At 34.2% G+C, this 21,894-nt stretch overlaps 2 protein-coding genes and 2 long non-coding RNA genes across 17 annotated transcripts in view; 3 read left to right on the top strand and 1 right to left on the bottom strand.

Annotated features, from left to right (window-relative positions):
* The window catches only part of LOC125051695, a 215,919-nt gene extending 212,897 nt beyond the window's left edge, over positions 1 to 3,022 (top strand). For all 4 annotated transcript variants that reach the window (XM_047652204.1, XM_047652207.1, XM_047652206.1 and 1 more), the window contains 2 exons: positions 56 to 153; positions 351 to 3,022. In XM_047652204.1, coding sequence (XP_047508160.1) covers positions 56 to 153; positions 351 to 585 — 333 coding nt within the window. In that variant the 3' untranslated portion in view covers positions 586 to 3,022. The remainder of the gene's footprint in view (positions 1 to 55; positions 154 to 350) is intronic.
* Positions 3,023 to 7,771: 4,749 nt separating this feature from the next.
* On the top strand, positions 7,772 to 8,492 carry LOC125051730. The gene is made up of 2 exons (XR_007117342.1): positions 7,772 to 7,821; positions 8,132 to 8,492. It is a non-coding gene; the product is annotated as an uncharacterized LOC125051730 (long non-coding RNA).
* A 915-nt stretch (positions 8,493 to 9,407) lies between these two features.
* Positions 9,408 to 9,855, bottom strand: LOC125052044. Its single transcript, XR_007117394.1, has 2 exons — positions 9,723 to 9,855; positions 9,408 to 9,560 (listed from the first exon to the last, which is right to left on the bottom strand). It is a non-coding gene; the product is annotated as an uncharacterized LOC125052044 (long non-coding RNA).
* A 1,392-nt stretch (positions 9,856 to 11,247) lies between these two features.
* On the top strand, positions 11,248 to 21,183 carry LOC125051554 (serine-arginine protein 55). 11 transcript variants are annotated; one of them, XM_047651952.1, is made up of 11 exons: positions 11,248 to 11,400; positions 12,101 to 12,239; positions 12,502 to 12,572; positions 13,452 to 13,550; positions 14,481 to 14,568; positions 16,007 to 16,080; positions 16,655 to 16,834; positions 17,118 to 17,216; positions 17,824 to 17,937; positions 19,721 to 19,735; positions 20,370 to 21,183. In XM_047651952.1, the coding sequence occupies exons 2-11, from the start codon at positions 12,114 to 12,116 to the stop codon at positions 20,575 to 20,577; spliced, it is 1,074 nt and encodes a 357-aa protein (XP_047507908.1). In that variant the 5' UTR covers positions 11,248 to 11,400; positions 12,101 to 12,113; the 3' UTR covers positions 20,578 to 21,183. The 11 variants fall into 11 exon arrangements, 10 of the variants coding, with proteins under 10 accessions (XP_047507908.1, XP_047507909.1, XP_047507912.1 ...); XM_047651953.1 differs by lacking the exon at positions 11,248 to 11,400 and adding an exon at positions 11,467 to 11,557; XM_047651955.1 differs by lacking the exons at positions 11,248 to 11,400; positions 20,370 to 21,183 and adding exons at positions 11,662 to 12,010; positions 19,914 to 19,955 and having other exon boundaries at positions 19,721 to 19,766.
* The last annotated feature ends 711 nt before the right edge of the window (positions 21,184 to 21,894 follow it).

Raw genomic sequence — 21,894 nt, forward strand, 5'->3', positions numbered from 1 at the left:
GTATCTTTCCAATATTATTAAAGTTTTTTTTTATATGAATCCATTTTTATTTCAGCGTATGGAACAGACAGAGAACGAAGTGAAAATTTTGCAAGAATCCTGTCGCGCTTTAGTGGAACAAAGCATTCCCGATCTTAAAATCGAAGATGATACGTAAGTTTTATGATTTTTTAATTATGTTCAAAATTTAATATTTTATAAAGGGCTTTGAAGAAGCACATTCATATTTATAAGATTTAGTTAAAATAAAAATAAGATTATCATATTGTATTCAAAAGTTAAAGGAAATTAACCAATACCAATTTAAAATACCGATCTACACAGGAAATATAATGGAAATTTTTTTTCAGTGATCAAGCCGTCATTGTAACCAGCAAGACTGGCTCTGGCGATCCAGACTATAACCCTCGCGGCGGATGGGTCTGGCGTGTACTACGTTCATCTATTCCCATTCAACTATGCCTTGTGGCTTTACTTCTAGCCGCGTGGCTCGTAGAACGGCCAAGATGTTGTGACGCACTGAATTCATTAGCGCAAACATTGACGCCGCAACTGCGTTATGTTCGTGGACCTCCACCAGTGTGAGCATAGCATAAGACCGTCCATAGACTATAGATACGAATCATACAATAGAGTATGGAAATATTAAGCACGCGACTGAATTATCACGCTAAAATCTTGTTTATGAGGTCTATGGATTGGGAAGATGCCAGGAAATGACTTTGACAGCTGTCAATTTGAAACTTACTCGAATACCTTATTGTACGTACTTGATTATAATGAAGTTATGCCGCCATCCACGCATTAACAAATACTCGCATAAGAAACGCGTAAGGTTTAATTAAGCGTGGATTCCAAGGCAAGGATACCTTTGGTAATTTGCAATTGCAATAAAAATATGCTAATTGTTAGGAGTAGATAGAGAAAACAGTGAAAAAATATTCTTAAAATGACGAAAAAAAATCCCAGACATGTACTAAGATAATAAAATTCGTAAAAACCATTAAATTGGTTCAAGGTTGTGACATGAAACATCAAGTTGTGTTACTTTTATATTTTTGTGGTTGGATGAGTGGTTTTGTCTGCCCACAGACAAAATATATAACGTCTGTGGTCGAATGTTTGTGTGAATGATTAAACTAATGAGGTTCGCAGACTTTGACGCATTATTAAAACTACATTAAACAACTGAGAAAGTCTGTGAGTTTGGATCTAACATTGTATTTATTTATGTTGACATAAGCGACCCTTTTTTTTTAATCGCTGTCAATCAATGTCAAGAACTAAATTCGAAAAAATATCATCTGTATCAGATGCCGTTCAAACTAGGTAGTTTACTAACGTGACAGGTTCGCTTTCAATAAGCATCTAAAGCCAAAATCAAGTCTTGACTGTTATAAATGCAGAGTAAAACAGGTCGTAAAACTAGATATTGGCTTAAGATACTTATTGAATGTAACCATAATATAGTTAAGCCTACTTTAGTACAATTATTTAAGAAAGTGTGGAGTGCGCCATGGGTGACTCTTTCGATGTACCTTAATAGATTTTTCGAATTGCTATTTTTATCTATGACTCAAGCCGATATAAATGATCTGGACATAATTTACATTACGGCGGTTGTACACTCTACGAGAGTTTAGACCTCGAAGTCTTGGCGGAAGCAATTTTTACCCTCATTTTATTGACTTAACTGATAACACCATTAACAGATCGTTTGACTCGGACCAAAAATCAAGCACTCGGCCGATAAATCATATACTTCGCTCTCGGCCGGTAATAAGATATCTTGGCGAGTTTGTACAACCGCCATTATGGCAATAAAATATTAGATTCGTATTAAAGACGTAGTGTTTAGAGCAGTTATGTCGGCTTTCTTTACATACATATGTATAACTATATTACCATTTTGGGTTGTTTATGCGAAAAGAGGCCTTATTAAAATAAAAATATTGAAGACTGAGTAAGAAATATCATTTAATTAATCAATATTACATTTACAATAGTATTTACATGACAAATGATTCCAATTAAGGTGTTTCGTCGTTACATAAAGTCTTCATAAAGTAAAACATTGTGTAGGAGCTCCGAAATTTGATTTTGTTTTGGTCACTTAATTCAATAATATATATTGATTTTGCTAATTCTCTGATTGAAATAGTATTAACTCCCATATATTGTTATAATGTTGTTATTTAATTTAATATATTGAAATTGAATTAGTGTTTATTTTTATTCAATTCATATTATATATTCTTATATAAAAATACCATTTGAATATTGTTATAATGTCAATGATTATGATAGTCGTGCAATTTGCAAGACATAAATAAAATGTTATTGTAGACTATATATTTTGCCATACCATTTTTTATAATATTTGTATTAAAAAGTTTATACAATATTCAAGAGTTTTTTAAGTAATAGCCAACAGAAGACTAGAATTTTAGTCTTAGCTATAAAAATAGAAGCATATTAAATGTTTAGTGGTGTGTTGTGTGCTTTTGACATACTTAAGAAATTACTGACAATATTTTTATATATGTTCAATTTACAAGTAAATTGCATGTGGCTTTAATACTGACATTTCGATGAAAAAAGTTTTAATGTCACATACGATTTTTATACTAAAAAACCTTGTTATGATTGTCTTTGTGTGTATGGCGCATTCTTATGAATGTAATACGATTATTATTTAAGTTATATCTCTGTAGCGATAGATAACTAAGGAAAAATAGAAAAAAAAGTTTAAAAATAAATGACCGCCAGTATAAAAAATGTTTATACTAAGACAAATAATCGCTGCAGAGAAAGTAATTTTTTAAAATAATTCACTTAAGGCGGTTACTGCCTAAATAGTGTGTCATATTTCTTTAAGCTTTTTTATCTTAATTTTGATTAAGCTTGTAGAGAGTATGATCATGCTATTAATGTGCATTTAATTTTGTAGCAATGGAATGGATTAATGTAAAGTATGTTGGCTTTTTGGAATGGTGAATAAAAATTGGTTTTCATTTTTAAATTGTGTTTTATTGATATTGTTACGAGCTAGGGAATCTTCAAAGGTTTATTTTTTAATGAATCAACGATGAATTAACACAATTAGCTTACACAAAAGACGCAATTTACGCGCAGAAATACTAATTAACGCACGTTTACGCGCATTACGCATTACGCGCACTTCTCACAGTACTTTATGACTTGTCTTCACTATTCGCACTTTATAGTCGCGTCTGGGGCCCAGACTCTGGGCTCGCTTATATACCCTGGGAATAATTTAGAACGATATTCGAGAACTCTCTAGGCAGGATTGCTACTGCACTTTATCTCTATCGCACTTTGCGCCGTTCTAACAGCCTGGCCACGGGACATTCGCCGACGCGAATATTCGCGCGGTGCGAACCGCGATGCGTCTAGCGACTGAAATAAACTCATAGCAATGTACTAATCAAGCCACGCGCAACGGCGACCAGCGATGCGACCGGCAAAATGTACCGAGCGAATCGCGCGGGCGACTGACGTCGCGACGGGCGAGCGAAACAAATGCATGAATCAGTACGGTGCAAGCCACGGAGTCGAGCGGCAGTCGCGGCGAATAGAGAAGGGAATAAATAAGTTTAGTCGTGGTCGCGGCGAAAAATGAATACAGAGTTTTTTGTTACTGAAATACTGGCTAGACCAGCTATTTGGAAGTCTGGCCATCCACAGCATTAATTTAATATACCTTAATCTCAAAAACAATTTTTCAGCGGCACTTAAAATTCTATTTGCATTAACTTTTTTCTCCAATTCTGGTTGAATATTCATAAGAATATAATTGAAGGTTTCAATACTCATTCTGGTATACTCAAAAAAATAATTTTCGATATATTCTGAATTTCTCATATTGTGAACCTTGGAAGTGGGAAGTGCAGTGGAATTCTCCACAATTTCTCCAAATATTAGGTCTTGCACCAAAAGCTATTACTTTCCAAGCAATATCGAGATGATTTCGATAAAGACATTTCGCTGTCGAACTTCCTTACTGGTCGCGGCGGCAAACGTGACTGGTCCGTGGCCTGCAAACGGCCCCGCGCGAATGGTCGCCTCGCCTCCCGCATCGCCGTTCGCACCGCCGATCCCCGTGGCCAGGCCGTAAAGTGTTTAGTCTGGCTTCGAGAAGGTTCCGGTCTTCCTTGTCCCACACCTAGGAAATTCGGTCTAGAATATTCCTCCATCAAAGGGGGTATGACTAGCCCTGAAAACGGATTATATGAAAACTGTAGGTACACTCGATTACACATGTATTAAAACTCCCTGAAAAAGTGTGAAACATGAAATCTCATGAAAACTTGGGGAACATTGTCATTATGCAAATTACGATTTTCTAATATGTGATTGACCTTCTCCTGAAACTGTCAGAAATCAGGTAAAAACCTAATGCTAATGTTTTTTAGTTAGTTTGTAAGAGTAATCTCTATACTACGAAACCGTTTCTAAAAGGTGTAATGACGATACGTCGACGAGACTGTTTGTGTGTAAGTACATATATATATGCTAGAAAAAATAATAAGAACGAGTTTTTTATTATTTTTAGTATTAGTTGATTTGTTTTATTTATTTATTGACACCTAACAGCGGCAAATACAATTATAATATAGATACTTATCACGCAAAATAAATAATAAGTATAGGTATCATTGAAAACAATAAAATCATAAAGTAGCATCTGTTTCGTTTACATAGGTACTCGTATATTACCCGGTTTGATTTAAAATTTCATGGATTTTTTTTTAAATCGAATATATTATATATTTTTAGTATTTACTAATATGATAAATGCGAAAATTTTAAGTTTAGTTGTTATTTTACTCGTGGTAATTGTACCTATCTTGGCGATTAAAAAGAGCGGCGGAGAGTTTATTGCCAGTTCTTCTCTTCTGTTCTTCGCCCTTGATTTGAGAACTGCCAGTAAATGTAAAATTAGAAGCATTTAATATATTATATTTCTTTTTCGACGTACGACGTACATTGTGGTACCTAGATGAATAAAATATGATTTTGTGTTGCCAGATTAACTTATTCATTCACTCAAAGATAATTTAAAAATTAATTATATAGTACTTGAATATCGCGCCTCGATTCACTTGAAGATAGGTTTTTTAATCGCATAGCACTCGGGGACATAATGTTCTGCTCCTCTATCGCTCGAGGCATCCATCCATTTCATTCGTTAACTTTTGTCATCATAGAATTATTTTGCTTGCAGTATGAGTTACAAAAGTTACTGAACCGTATCTTACAATTTTATTGAATATTACGTTCATATATTATTTAAAGTATTGAGTGAGCTGGAAAAGTGTGAATTATAGTATTTCAAGTATTGAATACGCTGAAAAAGTGTAAAAAATCTGTGTGAAACTTACAAATTTATTTCTGACTGTTTGGGCGAAACAAAACAAGATTAACGAAATGGGTTCGCGTGATTGTGATCTCGGTAGAAAATTTGAGTCAGGTAGTTCAAAAAGGAAACGAGCTATCAAAAAAAGCAGGTAGAAGAAAATCTCCGTGGATCAACGTGGATCAACAACGTTACACGTAATTTATATATCTTAATATATATAAATTACGTGTAACGTTGTTTTTCCGCTATGGACTCCTAAACTACTGAACCGATTTCAATCAAATTTGCACACCGTGTGCGGTTTGATCTAACTCAGGGGTCTCCAAACTACGGCTCGAGGGCCACATCTGGCCCACGGACAGATTTTGTCTGGCCCGCGGAGAGCTAGCATACTTGAAAACTCCTTTTAGAGAACATATTTTTTATAGCAAATTGAATTTAGTTTACTGAAGTATTCTAATTTTATGTTAAATAATTATTAATATGATATCTACATTGATATGGTCATGGGCTAACTACTCATAACATTGTTGTAGGCTTATTTTTATTGTTTTTGTGATAAAAACATAACTTATAACAAACATAATGACATATGGCTTTGGCCCTCGGAACTTACTGAAGTAATCATTATGGCCTTAAGGCTGGAAAGTTTGGAGACCCCTGATCTAACTTAAAAGATAGGATAGCTTACATCTCAATTTATACCCGCAATATTATTTTATTACAAAATATTTGTTTATAGTCACAATTCTAACAGATGGCGCTGTGTTAAAAGTACCAAAGTTTAACATAAGCTACAATTTAATGGCTAAACCACCAATAAAGTACGTTGGTCCCCATGACTGGTGTTCTCCTACCGTTTCCCTTGAATAGTTTACTACTATGTAATATAACAAAAACCTTAGCCACAGCAACGCTTGGCCGGTCTGCTAGTAAATATATAAAAAGTGATGATCAAGAAACCTCTACAAAACATTTATTGACTGAAAGTGAATCTAATCCTGATCCTGCTGAGAAGATTCCTTCCACATCAGCATAGGTGCCGCCGCGATCATTAAGTAAAATCAGTAAGGATGAATTAACTATATCATTGTCTCTTAGGTCACCGGTGTCACCATCAACGCTATCCAGTCAAGAACACGAATCTGAGCCAGATTCTATGTCTACATCCATGACTGCTGGAATGGAAAGTTTGAATCAAAATTACTGCGGTTTGTGGCCCATAACAATTACTGATGTAGACCGAACTGAGATTGTATTAAAAAAGGTTCGAGTGAGACAAGCGGCAACTTTATAGATTTAGTATCTATGACAGTAGGAGAATCATACGATATTGATTGACACGAATTGTACGAAGAACTGAATATGTTCATCGAAGTATGAAGGAAACGACGACGTTATCACATCACATCACAGTTCAAACGAATATACAATTAGTAAGGTTAACCACGCGGATCCTATTCTTACGTTGTGTTCGTACTTCAATTTAGGAACTCCAAAATCAGGAACGTGATATACAATAGCAAAAAACTGTATTTGGCGTGTTTTTGAAATTTCCCCTTAAAAAACCCAAATATTCTTTTCCCCTATTCTGCCCCTAACTCAGTTAAGAAACCCATAAATCTACCCCTCTGATCTGGCAACACTGTACTGAATTATTGCAAACAACAGCTTTTGAGATTACGCAAAAACATAATGGATAAACGCCGTTTTTTCTACACTGCCGAAACATTAATTGGCCGTTGACTACCGAAAAGCGTGAGCGTTTATGTGTCTTTTCGTAGCACTGTCATGGCTTCGCTTATTGTATCCCGACTCACGCCTATTGGGCTTAGGCTACCTACTGTCTACATAAACTATCACTTTTCTTCAGACTTTCTACATACACTACTGTTAAGCCATCTTGGGGTCTAGCCAAGATGGCTTAACAGTAGTGTATGTAGAAAGTCGAAAACTAAATTTGTATGAAAATGACAGCTCGTGTCGACAGTCGGTAGCCTAGGCCCTAAAGGCGTGAGTCGGGATACAATAAGCGACGCCATGACAGTGCTACGAAAAGACACACATTAACGCTTACGCTATTCGGTAGCCAACGGCCAATTAATGTTTCGGCAGTGTAGAAAAACCGGCGTTTTTCCGCCATGTTTTAGCGTGATCTCAAAAGCTGCTGTTTACAATAATTCAGTACAACTATTGCCATCTTTAATGGCTACCGTTTTAAAAACATGGTCATATTTTGGACGTTTTAACGAAATGGTTTTAATTTGTTATCTGTCTTTTTTTAACACTAATGAACATAATTAGAAGTTCTAAATATATTTTATTGTAATTATAATAGAAGCTAATGATATAATATTGATTTAAATTAATCAAATAAAGTAGATTTATACTTTATGAACTTTGGAAATATAAAATCTAGTGAGCAATACTAAGTAATGGTAATCAGATATTTTCTTTAATTATTTACTAAGTTAATATAGGTACTAGAGAAGTTATTATAATATTGTTAATGAATGAGAAGTTTGAATTCAAGTCCCTTGGGAGTTACTGACATTGTTTGGTTATTAAAAACTTTAATTGACAATAAGCAGCATAGTGACAAATTGAGTATAATATTTTTAAGTTTAGAATTAAGTAAAGAGTTTTAATATTAAAGTTACCTATTGAACAAACCTTGGACCGATCTTACAGTTTAGTTTGTCAGTTTTCTATTTGATCAAAGTACTAACTAAAATATTTTCTTTTCAGAAAAAGAGAAGCTAATAAGACAACTAAAAGTATTAAAAAAAACCACAAATGGACAAGTTTTATTAAAGTTTTATCTATTAATTAATTTAAGTGTTATATTATGTACCTGAAAATGAATGATAAATTTTTTTTGGGGAAAATTGATAATGGGGAATGAAGCATTTTATGAATAATGTAAAAAATAAGACAAGTGGAGTATGAAATAATGGTTGGTTAAGTAATATTACCTCAAGAACAGGAAACAGTAACTGAAACTATGTTCTTCCACATTTAATCTTAATAAGTTCAGCAGTTTGAATGTTAATGAGATATTATTATAAACAAACTGCATTTGTAGATTTTGGGAAGAATTACATCTTTACAATAACTTTATTATTTACAATAAAAGTTAATTATCTACATATATAAATATGAATACATCTACATTAGGTAGTAATGCATTTAATTTGGTGCACCTGTGTGTATTCAGTAGTAATGTCTGTATTGTTTAATAAGTTGTTACATATGCTTATTTTTCTATGTAGACTGCATTATGTTAAGGAAGATATTTGGTGCCTTATTTTAATAAAAAATAACCATAACTGAAACATTTTTATTTTGCTACCTGTTTGTTTAATATTCCTAACTATTAGTAGGTACGGGTCATTCATATATGCATTATCTGTATATTCTTGTAAAATAAACTAATATTGTGAACCACTTTAATGGCTTTTCCTACTAAAGAAGACAAGGTAAATTACCAAAAATAAAACTAACAAATACATAACATACAATGTTTATTCATTTCTTACTTAAACAGATTTTGCATTTACATATAAACTAGTAGCAAATCACTGATATAACCAAAAGTTAATTGACATAAATATTAACTTAAAATCAGCATCAAACTTAAATTTATATCTAAGATGTTAGAGCATCAATATGGAATCAAAGGTTGATTAAGGGTTATAATTTCATACCAGACTAAGTTTCTATTTTATAATTTTTATTAATCCCTCTTTTCATTTCATTGAGTACTTGCTGTTTTTCAATTCACACTTTCTAAAAGTATATATTATAAACAATCAACCTTTATGACTCTAACTTAAACTGAAATTGTTTGTTGGACATAAACAGAGATAATTCCAACTAGTAGCAAATCACTAATAAAATCTACACTTATATATAAATCTGCTTTCAAATTGACATTAAAAATGTTCAAGCAGAAACACCAAACCTAATTAAAGCTTAAATCAAACTCTAATTTCAGTGTTCACACTAGTCTTCGTTTTTTTAAATTGTTTTTAAATTCCTTGGACTTTATCAAGTTCTAGTCAACCTTATTTTCACTCTTTATTTATCAATCCACAGTACTATTTCTATTATTTCTTCTAAGCGGTGACAAAATATGTTGCTTCTTCATTTTGCAGATTAGTTCAGAGGTCAAATCCTAAAAATATCAAAGTATGAGTACTACTAATTATTATATATCGCGATTATGCAATTTTAAAATATTGTATTTATTTGTAGTCTTAAATTTCTGAGAAAACATGAAACAAACCATAATTAATTTAAACATGCAATTAAAATTCATATATTATTCACTTTGCACCTTCCGTAAATTCCACTTAAATCGAAAATTGTTCCGACCTTGCTGACATTCTAATGTCCCTTTTGCAGCTTCCAATTGCAAATTTACAATAATATTGTAAAGTTTTAACTTCTATTTGTTTATAAAAGTGACATTAGGACAGTGTTGCCAACTCGGATTTTGAAAATTACGTAGGCCAGATTAGAAAATTACGTAGATTTAGTAAAAATTGTATAGGAAAAGTTCGTAGATCTACGTACTTTTTTTTAATGAGTGAAATGAAGAGGGTAGAGTAGGTAAAACTGAATAAAACTAGTGGTTTATTTAAAAATTATTATTAAAAATAAAAAAGTGTCCGTGTACTTTAATGTACGCGCGTAAGAAGTTATACTTCTTTGTCTTTATAAAAATAGTTTTTGATTACAAGCAAATAATTAATTACAATCAAATAATCAAAGACTGGAAAAGGAGTCATTATAGTCAATAAAGTTCAGTTTACATTTGAAAAATTAAATAAATAAATAATTATTAGTATTATATTTATATTTATTATTATTTTCTAATATTAATTAGTACTTCTTTTTTTTCTTTTCATTATAATTCAGACGCACATATAAAATTCGCACTTGTATAATGAAAACAGGTGTTTTAAATGTAGAAACTCAAAGCATGTGGATAAATATTATAAATATAAATACACAGTAAACAGAGGCGGCGTGCGTGCCAACATGCGCCACTAACTTCATTCTGTTAGTTTTGTGTCACGATGCGCGCACATCGTAAAATTTCACTCTCATCAATTTTTCATAACGCGCCTAAAGAAGTATAACTACAAAAATTATTTTTTGGTAAATTAAATTTGTGCATGTTTTATACTAAAAAGTTTAATATGATCTTGCGTTGGCTCAGGGTTACTTTTTAGACCACTTTTTTGTAAAAAGTAATCCTGTGAGGGTTTTGTCAATATGACGCCAAAATTCATCTGCTTTGATTAGCTGATCCTCTTGAAATGGAAGATTTGTGTTTCTTAAAGTTCTCCATCCCGGTCGGATTGTTTTTATCTTTTCTTTTTCGAAAGTAATAGATGTTATGCCTATTCAGCCGAATTAATTTGGATATTGTGCAAAATTTTACAATTTGATTAAAAATACGTAGATTCTGTGACTGAAGTTCGTAGGTTTTCAGGAAAGGCCTAAAATACGTAGATCTACGTAAAAAGACGTAGAGTTGGCAACACTGCATTAGGAATACATTTAATCCAGAGACAATATGACGGAATAAGGTGCTACGAACAGCAGCTCGCATCTACGCTGTCGACTTTGCGGTAATGTATCGACATGCCTCTTGGCTACGAACGAAGCGTTTTCGACAGTACAATTACGCAAAAGCGGTAGTGTATGTAGAATACTTTTCGACACCAATATGGCTAGACCCCCTGGTCTAAATATGATGTTATATTCCATATTTAAGAAATATATATTGTTAGAGATGGTAACACTTATTCTGTTCATAATGTTGGCACCTAGCCGTTCCGCTTTGTTATTCTGTTGTTTATAGTCATCCTAGTCTGTACTCTGTGCATACCTAGTTCACTTCCTATTTCCGATTTCGTGTTATTCGGCTTACATCTTGATTTCGTGGAACGCAGTGTTTTTCATTAATTTTAATTTTTGTTTACTTTTAACGTTGGCATTGAGTGGTAAGTAAACATTTATTTTAATTAACAATATTGACTATCATCAACTGGTAAAAATTATATTATGTGTAAATGTGATAGCCGACTGCCGAGTGGTAAGTAAGTGCCGCCGACCGCCATATTGTGAAGTCCTGATAACCACGGCGTGTTGAGATCTTCGGTAGGTTACTTTAGATAGTTTCAATTTGTGCATAACTTTTAACTACGTCAATAAATTTAAAGTATTTCTTCCCTATTTATTTGCTACTTATTATAGGCTATTTAATTAAAGTTACTACTAAAATTCGTAATATAGCGCGTGGTGACTAGCGCGAACTGCCGCCATTCCACGTTCCTATAGTTTAAAGGTTATCGATTTTAAGTAATAAGTTACGTTGTCTTAATTCCGGTGTGTGATTTACCCGATGAGCGTGTTTAAATATTGAATTGTGTTGTAATAATATAAATTTGTAATCTATTTTGTTATAATTGTTCTAAATGAAGTACTAGACTTTTCAATTTTTAAAGGTGAACTCTTATTTTTGAATGACGTGTGTATTAATCAATATATTATATTATAACGTAGTTCAGCATTTTTAGAAAGACTAGCTATGTTCAAAAGAAGCAATTACCGGTAAATAATCTCCTAACAGCCACCCATTACTTAATTATAACTTTACGATGATTAAGCTAATCAATATGTGTAATACGCATTATATTTCAGATCATCACAAAAAATGGTTGGCTCCAGGGTCTATGTTGGTGGTTTGCCCTTTGGGGTTCGTGAAAGAGATTTAGAAAAGTTCTTCAAAGGATTCGGTAGAATCAGAGATATCCTTATCAAGAATGGCTATGGATTTGTGGTAAGTAGTGCATACAGCATTGTTTAGCTTTAAGCGCTGTGTTGACACCTATTAAACTATAAACATTCGTAGAAAGTATATTATAAATTATGTATAATATTTTAAATTGGGTTATCATGAAACGAAATCCTTCTGGTACCACTACAATTATTTAATGCATCAATAGTTATTAGATTAACAATTGTGATTACTGTGTATGTATATATATATTAATGAATATAATGAGGGTTAAAGGTTGACAAAGGCTATTGAATTTTTATAGGAATTTGAAGACTATAGAGATGCAGATGATGCTGTTTATGAACTCAATGGAAAAGAGTTATTAGGCGAAAGGTAATTATTATCTTTCTAAATTTTATAGATACTTAATTGTGTTGTACCTATAACAGTAGACATTTGAAAAAAAATTGTTAATAATATAGCTATATTCCTAGATTTGTTTTTGTGGGTTAAATTCTATGCGTGGGATAAATTCCTGTTTTATAGAAACTGAAGTTTCTTTGAGTAGTTAATCTTGAACCTAGACTAAAGAATTTAAAATTGCTTGAAAAAATGTGATCAAATAATGCTGGTTCAATAGTATTATGTGATAGCATGACTAATAATAAACTTTTTTATCAGCCGGCTCCACATTTTGAAAGAAGTGTATGGAGGACGGATCATTTTATACACTATGAAGAATGAAAGTGACTGAATATTGTGAGGTTGAATATTTTGATTGAATGTGGATTTTTGCTTTAGGAAGACTTTTCATAGCTATTTGATTTTCTGGTTCAAGGAAGAACCTTGTTGTTTATAAAATATGCAGATGAAAGGAACTGAACTTGTGCAAGATGCGGCTTTTTATTTTAAATAAAATTTGATAGCACATCTAATAAAAACTCAACTTTTTACTTACCTTTCAAAATAAATTGAATATAAGGAGGGCTTTAACATGGCATGACATTGACAGATTTCCCGAAGTCAGAGTATTTATTGATTATCTTTGTTTGGGCACAGGGTCTGCCTGCTATTTTTATGATCGACTAGTATATTTGAGAGTTGTACGTATGCGAGGTGTAAGTGGGGGCGCGGTGTATAACATCGGGGGTATGCTACAGGGTCGTGGTGGAGCCGGCGAGGGGCATCGACCGCAGCGCGGACCGCTACCGGCGTGACCGCCACTACGAGCGGGACAGAGGCCGCTCTCGTTACGAGTGAGTATTGTTGTAGGGTGAGCGTGGAGCGGGCGCGGGGCGTGCCGAGGGGCGCAGACCGCTGGCGGGGAAGGGACCGAAGGGCCCGACCGCAGAGGCCTCCCAAACCACCCGCGTCTGTATACTGCTACGCTTTACATGACACAACACTTACCTTCAATTAGGAACATCTCCATACAAATTGTATTTGCATTTGTCTATTGCTAGAAGAATCTACAGTGCAAACAATGTATTCAATTAAGCAGAGTTGTCAATACTTGCCACAGCATTAAATGTGCTGTAACTAAAGCACTCTTTGCCACCTAAAAAAATAATAATATATAATTCATAATACATACAATAATTGTGGTCCATTGCACAAAGAGGCTATCTAGCATGTAGATGCAAATAATTCTTTAAAAAATTTAGTACTATCACATCTTAATGACATTTACACATTACATAATTAATTTTACTATTATTGCAGCTTGTATTCGTAAGTAATCCTAATCATATTGTTCACAATTGGCAAAACCTTGAGTGGTATTAAGGAAAAATAACAGTTTGTGTATTTAATTTTCAAGGGCAAACCATTTTGTATATTTATTCATATTTCTGTACTTAATTAAAATGGTTTTATAGATTAAATGATATAGATTTTGCATTATTTAAACAATAATGATGTTTAAGTAAACTATGTATTGACAATCGCATCTGGAGGGGAAGTATGTACTAAACAATGAATTTAGCAAATTAAAAAGTTATTATTTTACAAAACTTCAAATATAATTTCAAAAGCTCAAAGAATTAGTTATACTTTGAATTACTTTTTAAATCAAACCCCCCAAGCACCTAGAAAGCTTTAAATGCTTAATAAATGAGTTGGTTAACTGCAATATTTTAACATGTGTACCTTACTGTTCAACTATTATAAACATTGTGTATCAGTAATCAAAAATATAACGAGATTTTTATATTAACTCTCATACATCAATAGTTAAACAATAAGGATAAATAGATTTTTTATCATAGTCTCTCGACATTTATGATAGAATTTCTATTACAGCAACGACAACAATTACAGATATGGGCCGCCGACGCGTACCGAGTATCGGCTAGTCGTCGAAAATCTGTCAAGCCGCATTAGCTGGCAGGTAAGAGAATGAGCAGATCCAGCTCCATCATCATCCATCATTCACCCCAGGGGCAGGACTCGGGGCAATCCAATACTCATCGCCGAGGGCTTGGTTATCTGTGGCTTGGAGCACACGTGGCAACTAGGGAAGTCGGGAACCGTAATCTATCCGTGGGCAATGAGGAAAACCATCGAAGACATAGAAACGATGCAAAAGGAATCGCACCGAGACCGTAGATCGATCAGACGAGGAAGACGGAATACCAATCCAAAGATGACCCGGACTTACTTGAGCGCCGTTTAAATTAACAGTAATATAAAATGTAAATTTAGTAATAAAACATTTTTTATTAACAGTTACAATCATATTTTCTATTTTTGTTAAAAAGACATGCGAGCTCATTTTTTTAAATAACGACAGAAGGTGGCGTTTCTGGTCTGTGCCCTTCCACGATAGCCCGTGTGCGATGTGATCTGGATGTTAGGAGGGATAACGGTGTTGGCGCCCGCTACCCTTGAGGTTCCCCTGGCTTGGTTGCCCGGACCCCGTGTGCCGATGGCCTCAGAGGACCCGACCCCAAGGTAATGTCAGGGGGGCACTACAGGAGCCGTTTGTGCAAACCCATTGTAAATTCATTCATCCTGTCATTTTCCTTATAGCGATCTAGTGGCTATATTGGACTTTTGTTTGTAAGTGTCTGTACAGCTTTTCGTAGATTGTTTTTCTCACAGTGTCATTGCTTGAGGAATTGCAGAGCTGGATGAAGTTCAACATAAAAGGAATCGGGAATTGTTACCGATGCCAAGAAGGCAAAGTTTCACGTACTTGAAAGAACCTCGAATCGAATCGATCGTCGAATTTCATAGAAAACCATTGAATGTTGATCTGAATACTCTAGAAGGAAAAATATGGAATCTCGCCGATCAGCAGCATATAAGGCCTACAATACCTACAGAAACACAGAACGAAGAAAGCAAGCTGACGCCAAGAAGGTTGAGAGCGGAGATGTATAGCAGAAAAAAAGCAATGTTGAAAAGGACAGAAAGACAGGTGGAAATTAGTTGAACTGATGGAAAACAAGATGCTGACTTGATAAGTTGAGGAATGAATCGATATTTGAGTAGAAACAAATAAGAGAAGAGAGAGAGGCTTCGAAGTTATATAGCAGAGACGTGGAATCCAGTTTGGACATTTTAAAGTCTTCGTCAAAGAAAAAGCAATGACCTAGTGGATAACTGTTTACGAAACTGTATTTGACACAATTTAATTTTGTTTATCACCATCAGGTTATCATGGCAGGTATCGTAAGCTAGATTGGATTTATCATGATGATATCGTTTTTTAACCATCTTTCGGGGCTGACAACCTTGATGACAATATCGAATCTGACGACATTCCTAAGAATTTATTATATATTTTATTTTGTATCTATCTAACATGTACTATTGGTTGGCAGGACTTGAAGGATTACATGCGTCAAGCTGGCGAAGTCACTTACGCTGATGCGCATAAACAACACAGGAATGAAGGGTAAGTTTTCCTTTACATTAAAAAAAAAGTCTATTAGTTTTTAGGCAATCACAAAGTTTTAGTTTTATTGCCTTAACAGTGTTAGTAGACACATTTTAGCCATATGGTGATTGAGGGCTTACATTTTTTTACAATTTCAACTTGTACTTAGGGAGCGTTCAAGTATTACGTAACGAAATTTTTGGAGATTATGGGACCCCCCCCCCCCATGTAACTCGCCGTAACGTTTTTACTCGTACTCGAGTATAGTAAAACGTTTCGTGACCACCTTGTGTTTCTTTAGTTACTATTATGTGGTGTAAGTCGAAACAATAACAATAACGCGTAATTCAATCCCCGCCCATGGGGGGCGTAACGTTTTACAAAAGGAAAAAAACGCGTTACGTAATACTATAACGCTCCCTTAACCGAAGTTAAGGGCAATTATTGTCTTAGGTTATCTTTTATGATGATATCGTATTTTTACCATCTTTCGGGGCTGATTACCTGTGAATTATAACATTTACTCTGAGTATCACCTGCTTAAAATTAAATTTTCCTATTTGCAACATTTTCTAATTAATATAAATTTCAGGGTCGTTGAATTCGCGACCCATTCGGATATGCGGGCTGCTATTGAGAAACTAGATGGCACAGAGCTGAATGGCCGCCGTGTTCGTTTGGTGGAGGATCGTCGCTCTTCTCGCCGCAGGTCACGCTCTTCGTCCAGCCGCTCGAGGAGTCGCTCCCGTGAGCGTCGTCGATCACGATCGAGGTAAATTTACTGGGAAAAATGTGAATAGGGCCGATAAATTGGCTCGTATAATATACCCGAGTAGATTGGCTCGCGGGTATGTAAAGGCCCTTTACCCACTATATATTATTATCGAAGCAGACTTATGTTTTCAAAACCATACATGAAATGATGATATTGTTCTTTAACCATCTTTCGGGGCTGACACCGCTGACTGATAAATCTAACACTGAGGCTATTTGTCCTACTTTATATATATATATTTTATCATATCATCATACTTCAGAAAATGTATATTTTTCAGGTCCCGTTCTCGCCGCTCGTCCAAGAGCCGCTCTCGTTCTAGATCTCGCCCGAAGAGCAAGAGTCCAGTGGCAAAGTCTAGATCCAGATCTAGATCTAAGTAAGTTTTGTATAAATCAATTTGCGATCCACTAAGACGGGACACTTACTTGGTAAAAGCATCGAATTTGAGGCCTTAACAAAACTTAATATTTTATTTAGTATTGAGCGAAAAAATCTAGCGTCTTTGTGGATTGCACCTATTCAATGTCACAAATTATTTTGAGAAATGAATTTATCAATGATATATTCATTTCTTATTTTTCAATATCCCCGAAGATATGCATGTACTGATATAATTGTATCATACCTGATCGAGCAATGCACGGTTTCAATGTAATTAATATAGAGTTTATTTGGCTAGGTGTGTAATTTCAATCGCTGAGCAAAACTTAAAATCGTAAGTATAAAGTATATTAGATATTGTATCTCGGGGTATTTATTGTAGTTTATGTGTCACCGTGTAGTTTTTCAACATTTCTTTTTAAAACGACGGATGCTTATCGCGACACTTTTGTTTATTTCACAATTAAATATACATTTGCAAGTTCTTCAGCGACATACAAATGTAGGAATTGAAATTACATAATGCCAAGTATCCGTCTTAAGTCGGAAACGTTGAGAAACATGCAAGTAGTAGTAGCTAGCTAATAATCCCGGGCGCCTAGGGAACGCAGCCGCTCTAGATCGGGGTCCAACCACGAGGCGAGACAATCGCGCTCCCCACCACGCAACGAGACCAACGGGAAATCCGCTTCACCCTCGCCCAAACGCGAATCCAAGTGAGTACACGTATATGGCCCGTATTACAAAACTTCATAATCAAATGTCTTGATTTGAAGTTGCTTCAAACCATTTTATATTCGAATATTCTAACGGCTTATGCCCACGAGACGGTTTTTGCCGGGCTTAACTACGTCCGGTCGTCAGTTGTATGGGACACTATGACCCCAACCACACGACGCTAGCCCCGGCGTCATGCAGTGGAGTATGGCAGTGTGAAACCGGGTCGTGTACAAACCGTCTTGTGTGCAAGCTCGGACGGTTTCTACCCGGCGCCGGCAAAAAATCGGGCCGTGTTGAAACCGTCTCGTGGGCATGAGCTGATTAAGAACTGCTTGTGTTTAGGTGCTGATATTTAAATTAAATAGTTGCATGGATTTTATACTAGCTAGATAAAATCTAGGTGATGTTGTGGTAATTATGGTGAATACAATCTAGAGATGATGATATTTCTCATACAGCATGAAAATATAAAAATACAACTACAGTCAAAACCGTTTATAACGACATCGTTTACAACGACCTATCGGTTATTACAACCAGATTGTATGGTCCCGTCCGAATCCCTAGTAAACTATTCAGTAAAGAAACCGCTTATAACAACATCGGATACAGCGACATATCGCTTACAACGACGAAAATTTATCGACATTCATCGGCTATAACGACCAACCGCTTCTTGTCTCAGCAAAACAAAACAATACAAACGATTTTAAATCTTATTTATAGGCGTTGAATGAATATTTAGGCATATTATTACCTACGCACGTTCTCCCAACGAACAGTTTCAGCCAACAACGATTTCCGAGGCTCTTAACGCTGTAACGATTTTGCAAAAATTTGTTGCCTTTAACGAACAGTTTGATACTGGTGATACTCATACCTAGAGGAGTATGAAACGTAAAATGCAAAAAATATTTGAGACTGGGCTAAAAAAAAACATACTGACTGATTACTTTTGTACCTAATTATTTCGTAATAAATATTTTTGTTTCTTTTTTGACTCGTTTACATATTATAATATTAACATACCATATTATAACCCATACCTACCTATTCTAGATCGATAACTATGTACATACATATGTACTATACTTGTGTATATGACATTGCTTATAACGACTATCGGATATAACGTCGGCAACTATACGGTCCCTTCAATGTCGTTATAACCGGTTTTGACTGTACATACATAGTTTTAATACCATTTTGTAAGTCCAATAGTTTTGGTATGATTTTATATAAAATGGATTCTCACATGATGTGCAACTGCTTATAGATAATACTAATTTGTGAAAGCATACTAACATATCTTATTGACTGTATTGATGTTAGTCATAAAGACTTATTAATACAACTACTTGTTTTCTATGTGTTCCGGTGGTTACGCTATATTGATTCACATTATTTATCTGTATTAAACATGTCAACTATACATATTGTGAATGTTTTTGAGGAATATATTTAGCTGACAATCTTAATGTATAGTAGTCGGTCTGTCACATTTGTTGTTTCAAAATGACAAAAGTGATGAGGACAAAGGTGCTTGATGGATTTTTTACATATAATAATATGTATAAGTTAAATAGAAATATCTTATTCACACAGTCCAAAAACCATTACATTACCCGGAATTTAGAACAAAATACTTTTAATTATAACATCCAAATTGCAAAAATGCACCCAAGCATTAGCAAGCGTTTCACTAAAACGTTTTTTACATAATAAATACTCTAACAAAATCATTTTATTAACTTTTGTCATGTTTCCTGCTTCGTAAAGGGATCCCACCAAAAGGTGAGCTGTACAATAATCACTATCACACATTCCCTTAAGGCCGATTTACATTATCTTAGTGTTTAGGAGAGTGCTTTAGGATAGTACTTTAGTTGAAACATGTAAACGCTACGCTAAAGAACTTGCCTTTCAAGTTGTACTAAAGCACTCTCCTAAACACTAAGATAATGTAAATCGGCCCTTATTTGCAGTAGCCTAGTTAGTAGTTGATTATTAAAAATTTTAATTTGAAGAACTGTATGTAACCAAACTAAATGGCGTGGTGGTGGTACATGTATATAGAAATGCCAGTTTTAAAAGCATGTGTACTTTCAACCAAAACTAACTTTTTTGAAATATGTTTGATTTAGGTATATTTTCATGAGATCCTTTTTTGAAGAAGATCGTCCAAACATTTTGCAAAATTTCTCATGCAACTGTATATTTCATAATTACACGTTCTTACATTATTGCACAGGGAAAAAATCATTGTTATGATAATGTTACTCTACTTTCCAAAGAATTTATGAGTCGAAAATAAATAATCATTGGTAGAAGTAATTGTTAATCAAGATAAATATTATAAAAAATATAAGAAGTTACTTACAGGCTTACGTTTATGTGTTTTGTATTTTGAATGTATTATTTTTTATAGGGAGCGCTCACGTTCTCGTTCACATAGCAAGGAGGCTGTATCCCCAAAGCGAGACGAGGCTAAAGTGAGCAAGTCTCGTTCCCGTTCTCGCTCTGGATCCCGTTCAAGAAGTGGTTCTCGCGAGCGTTCTCGCTCAGCCTCGCCCCGACAAAACGGAGAGTCACAAGAGCTCCGTAGTAACGACCGCTCACCTAGAAGTGGCGAATAAGATAAAACGCACTATTTACTTTAAACAAAACCCCTTTATTAATTAAAAAGTTTTATTCTGCATTCAATTTTTATCACTTATAATTCTGTTTGAACATCTATTAAGTATGACTACTGTCGTAGCCGATACTGCCAACGGTTTGGGAATGCAAAATTTTTCATTGATTAATAAGGATACTAAAAGTATGAATGTTCTCTTTTTGTTAGCGATATGTATGAACGATAAGGGTTGCCAAACAATTGTGTTACATATAACTATTAAATCCTAATGGACAAAAATCAGTTTAGGGTCTATTCAAAATTTATACTATCTCTCAGTATGAAAGCCAAAAGGTATTTTAAGTCCGTATTTGGGTTTGCACTAAGGTTTGATATTATGTATTGATGCATGTGGTTTTGTACTAGACTGTTAAATCCATGTATCAGATATAGTACAGACAATATTTTTAATTTGCAAAAACCTTACTAGATATACTACATACTTATGGTAAAGTATAAATTTACTATTAACAACATTTTGACAACCCTATAAATATATAGGTTAAGATAATTTTGTAAATACGGTTTTCGATTTAAGGCACCAAAAATAAAGTATTAAGATTACAAATTGTTAATTTTATTGAGCTTCCTTAATATAAATATAACACAACGTTTTTTTCTAATAAATCGTTTTCTATTGGCTATTAAACTATATACCATTAAATTTGATATATCCCTAAATTTTCTAATAAAGTGCTTATACGACCCTGAAAAGTAGACAACATATGCCTTAAGAGCGGAAAGTTGTAAAATCTACATTTTAAAAGGATTTTACGCTAAGACGTAATACCTAAAGTTAATAATAAATATAAAATAATATAGTGCATCGACTTAGTTCATTGTAAGAAGTTCTTCATAGGGACTGAGTACTGACTGCAAAAGCCCGCGATTAAAGCAATCAATAGCTGTCTCTTATCCGTACCGCACTTAACATAGGGGCTCTAGTTTTTACTACTTTCAGACAGGACTTTCGTGTTTGGATTATTAAATTAGAAAATTTCAGGTATTAAAGCTAAAAAATTGTTACATTCGACAGCTACTAGGTTTTTATAATCCTAATTTTATCAGAAATGTACGATGTACCCGTACTGTTAATTTTAATTATGTTAAGTTAGTCTTTCATGGGGTCTATTAACTTCTAAACAATGGAACAGTAATTTTAATGATTAAGCCGTCTCCACTCTCAAATTTTAAGGTTAAGATTCAAATACGAAACTTAGCGCTAAATATGCCAAATGCATATTATTTATTTAACGTAGATCAGCCGACAGATTTGCAG

This window comes from Pieris napi, chromosome 8 (genome assembly GCF_905475465.1).
Source record: "Pieris napi chromosome 8, ilPieNapi1.2, whole genome shotgun sequence".
NCBI lineage: Eukaryota > Metazoa > Arthropoda > Insecta > Lepidoptera > Pieridae > Pieris > Pieris napi.

What these genes read in the sequence shown, in the direction of transcription:
- LOC125051554 (XM_047651946.1), top strand. Translation starts at nt 11,988, where the DNA reads ATGTTCAAAAGAAGCAATTACCG. An exon ending in TTCAAAAGAAGCAATTACCG is followed by an intron (nt 12,011 to 12,100) that starts GTAAATAATCTC and finishes ATTATATTTCAG; the next exon opens with ATCATCACAAAAAATGGTTG. An exon ending in AGATCCAGATCTAGATCTAA is followed by an intron (nt 17,217 to 17,823) that starts GTAAGTTTTGTA and finishes CCGGGCGCCTAG; the next exon opens with GGAACGCAGCCGCTCTAGAT.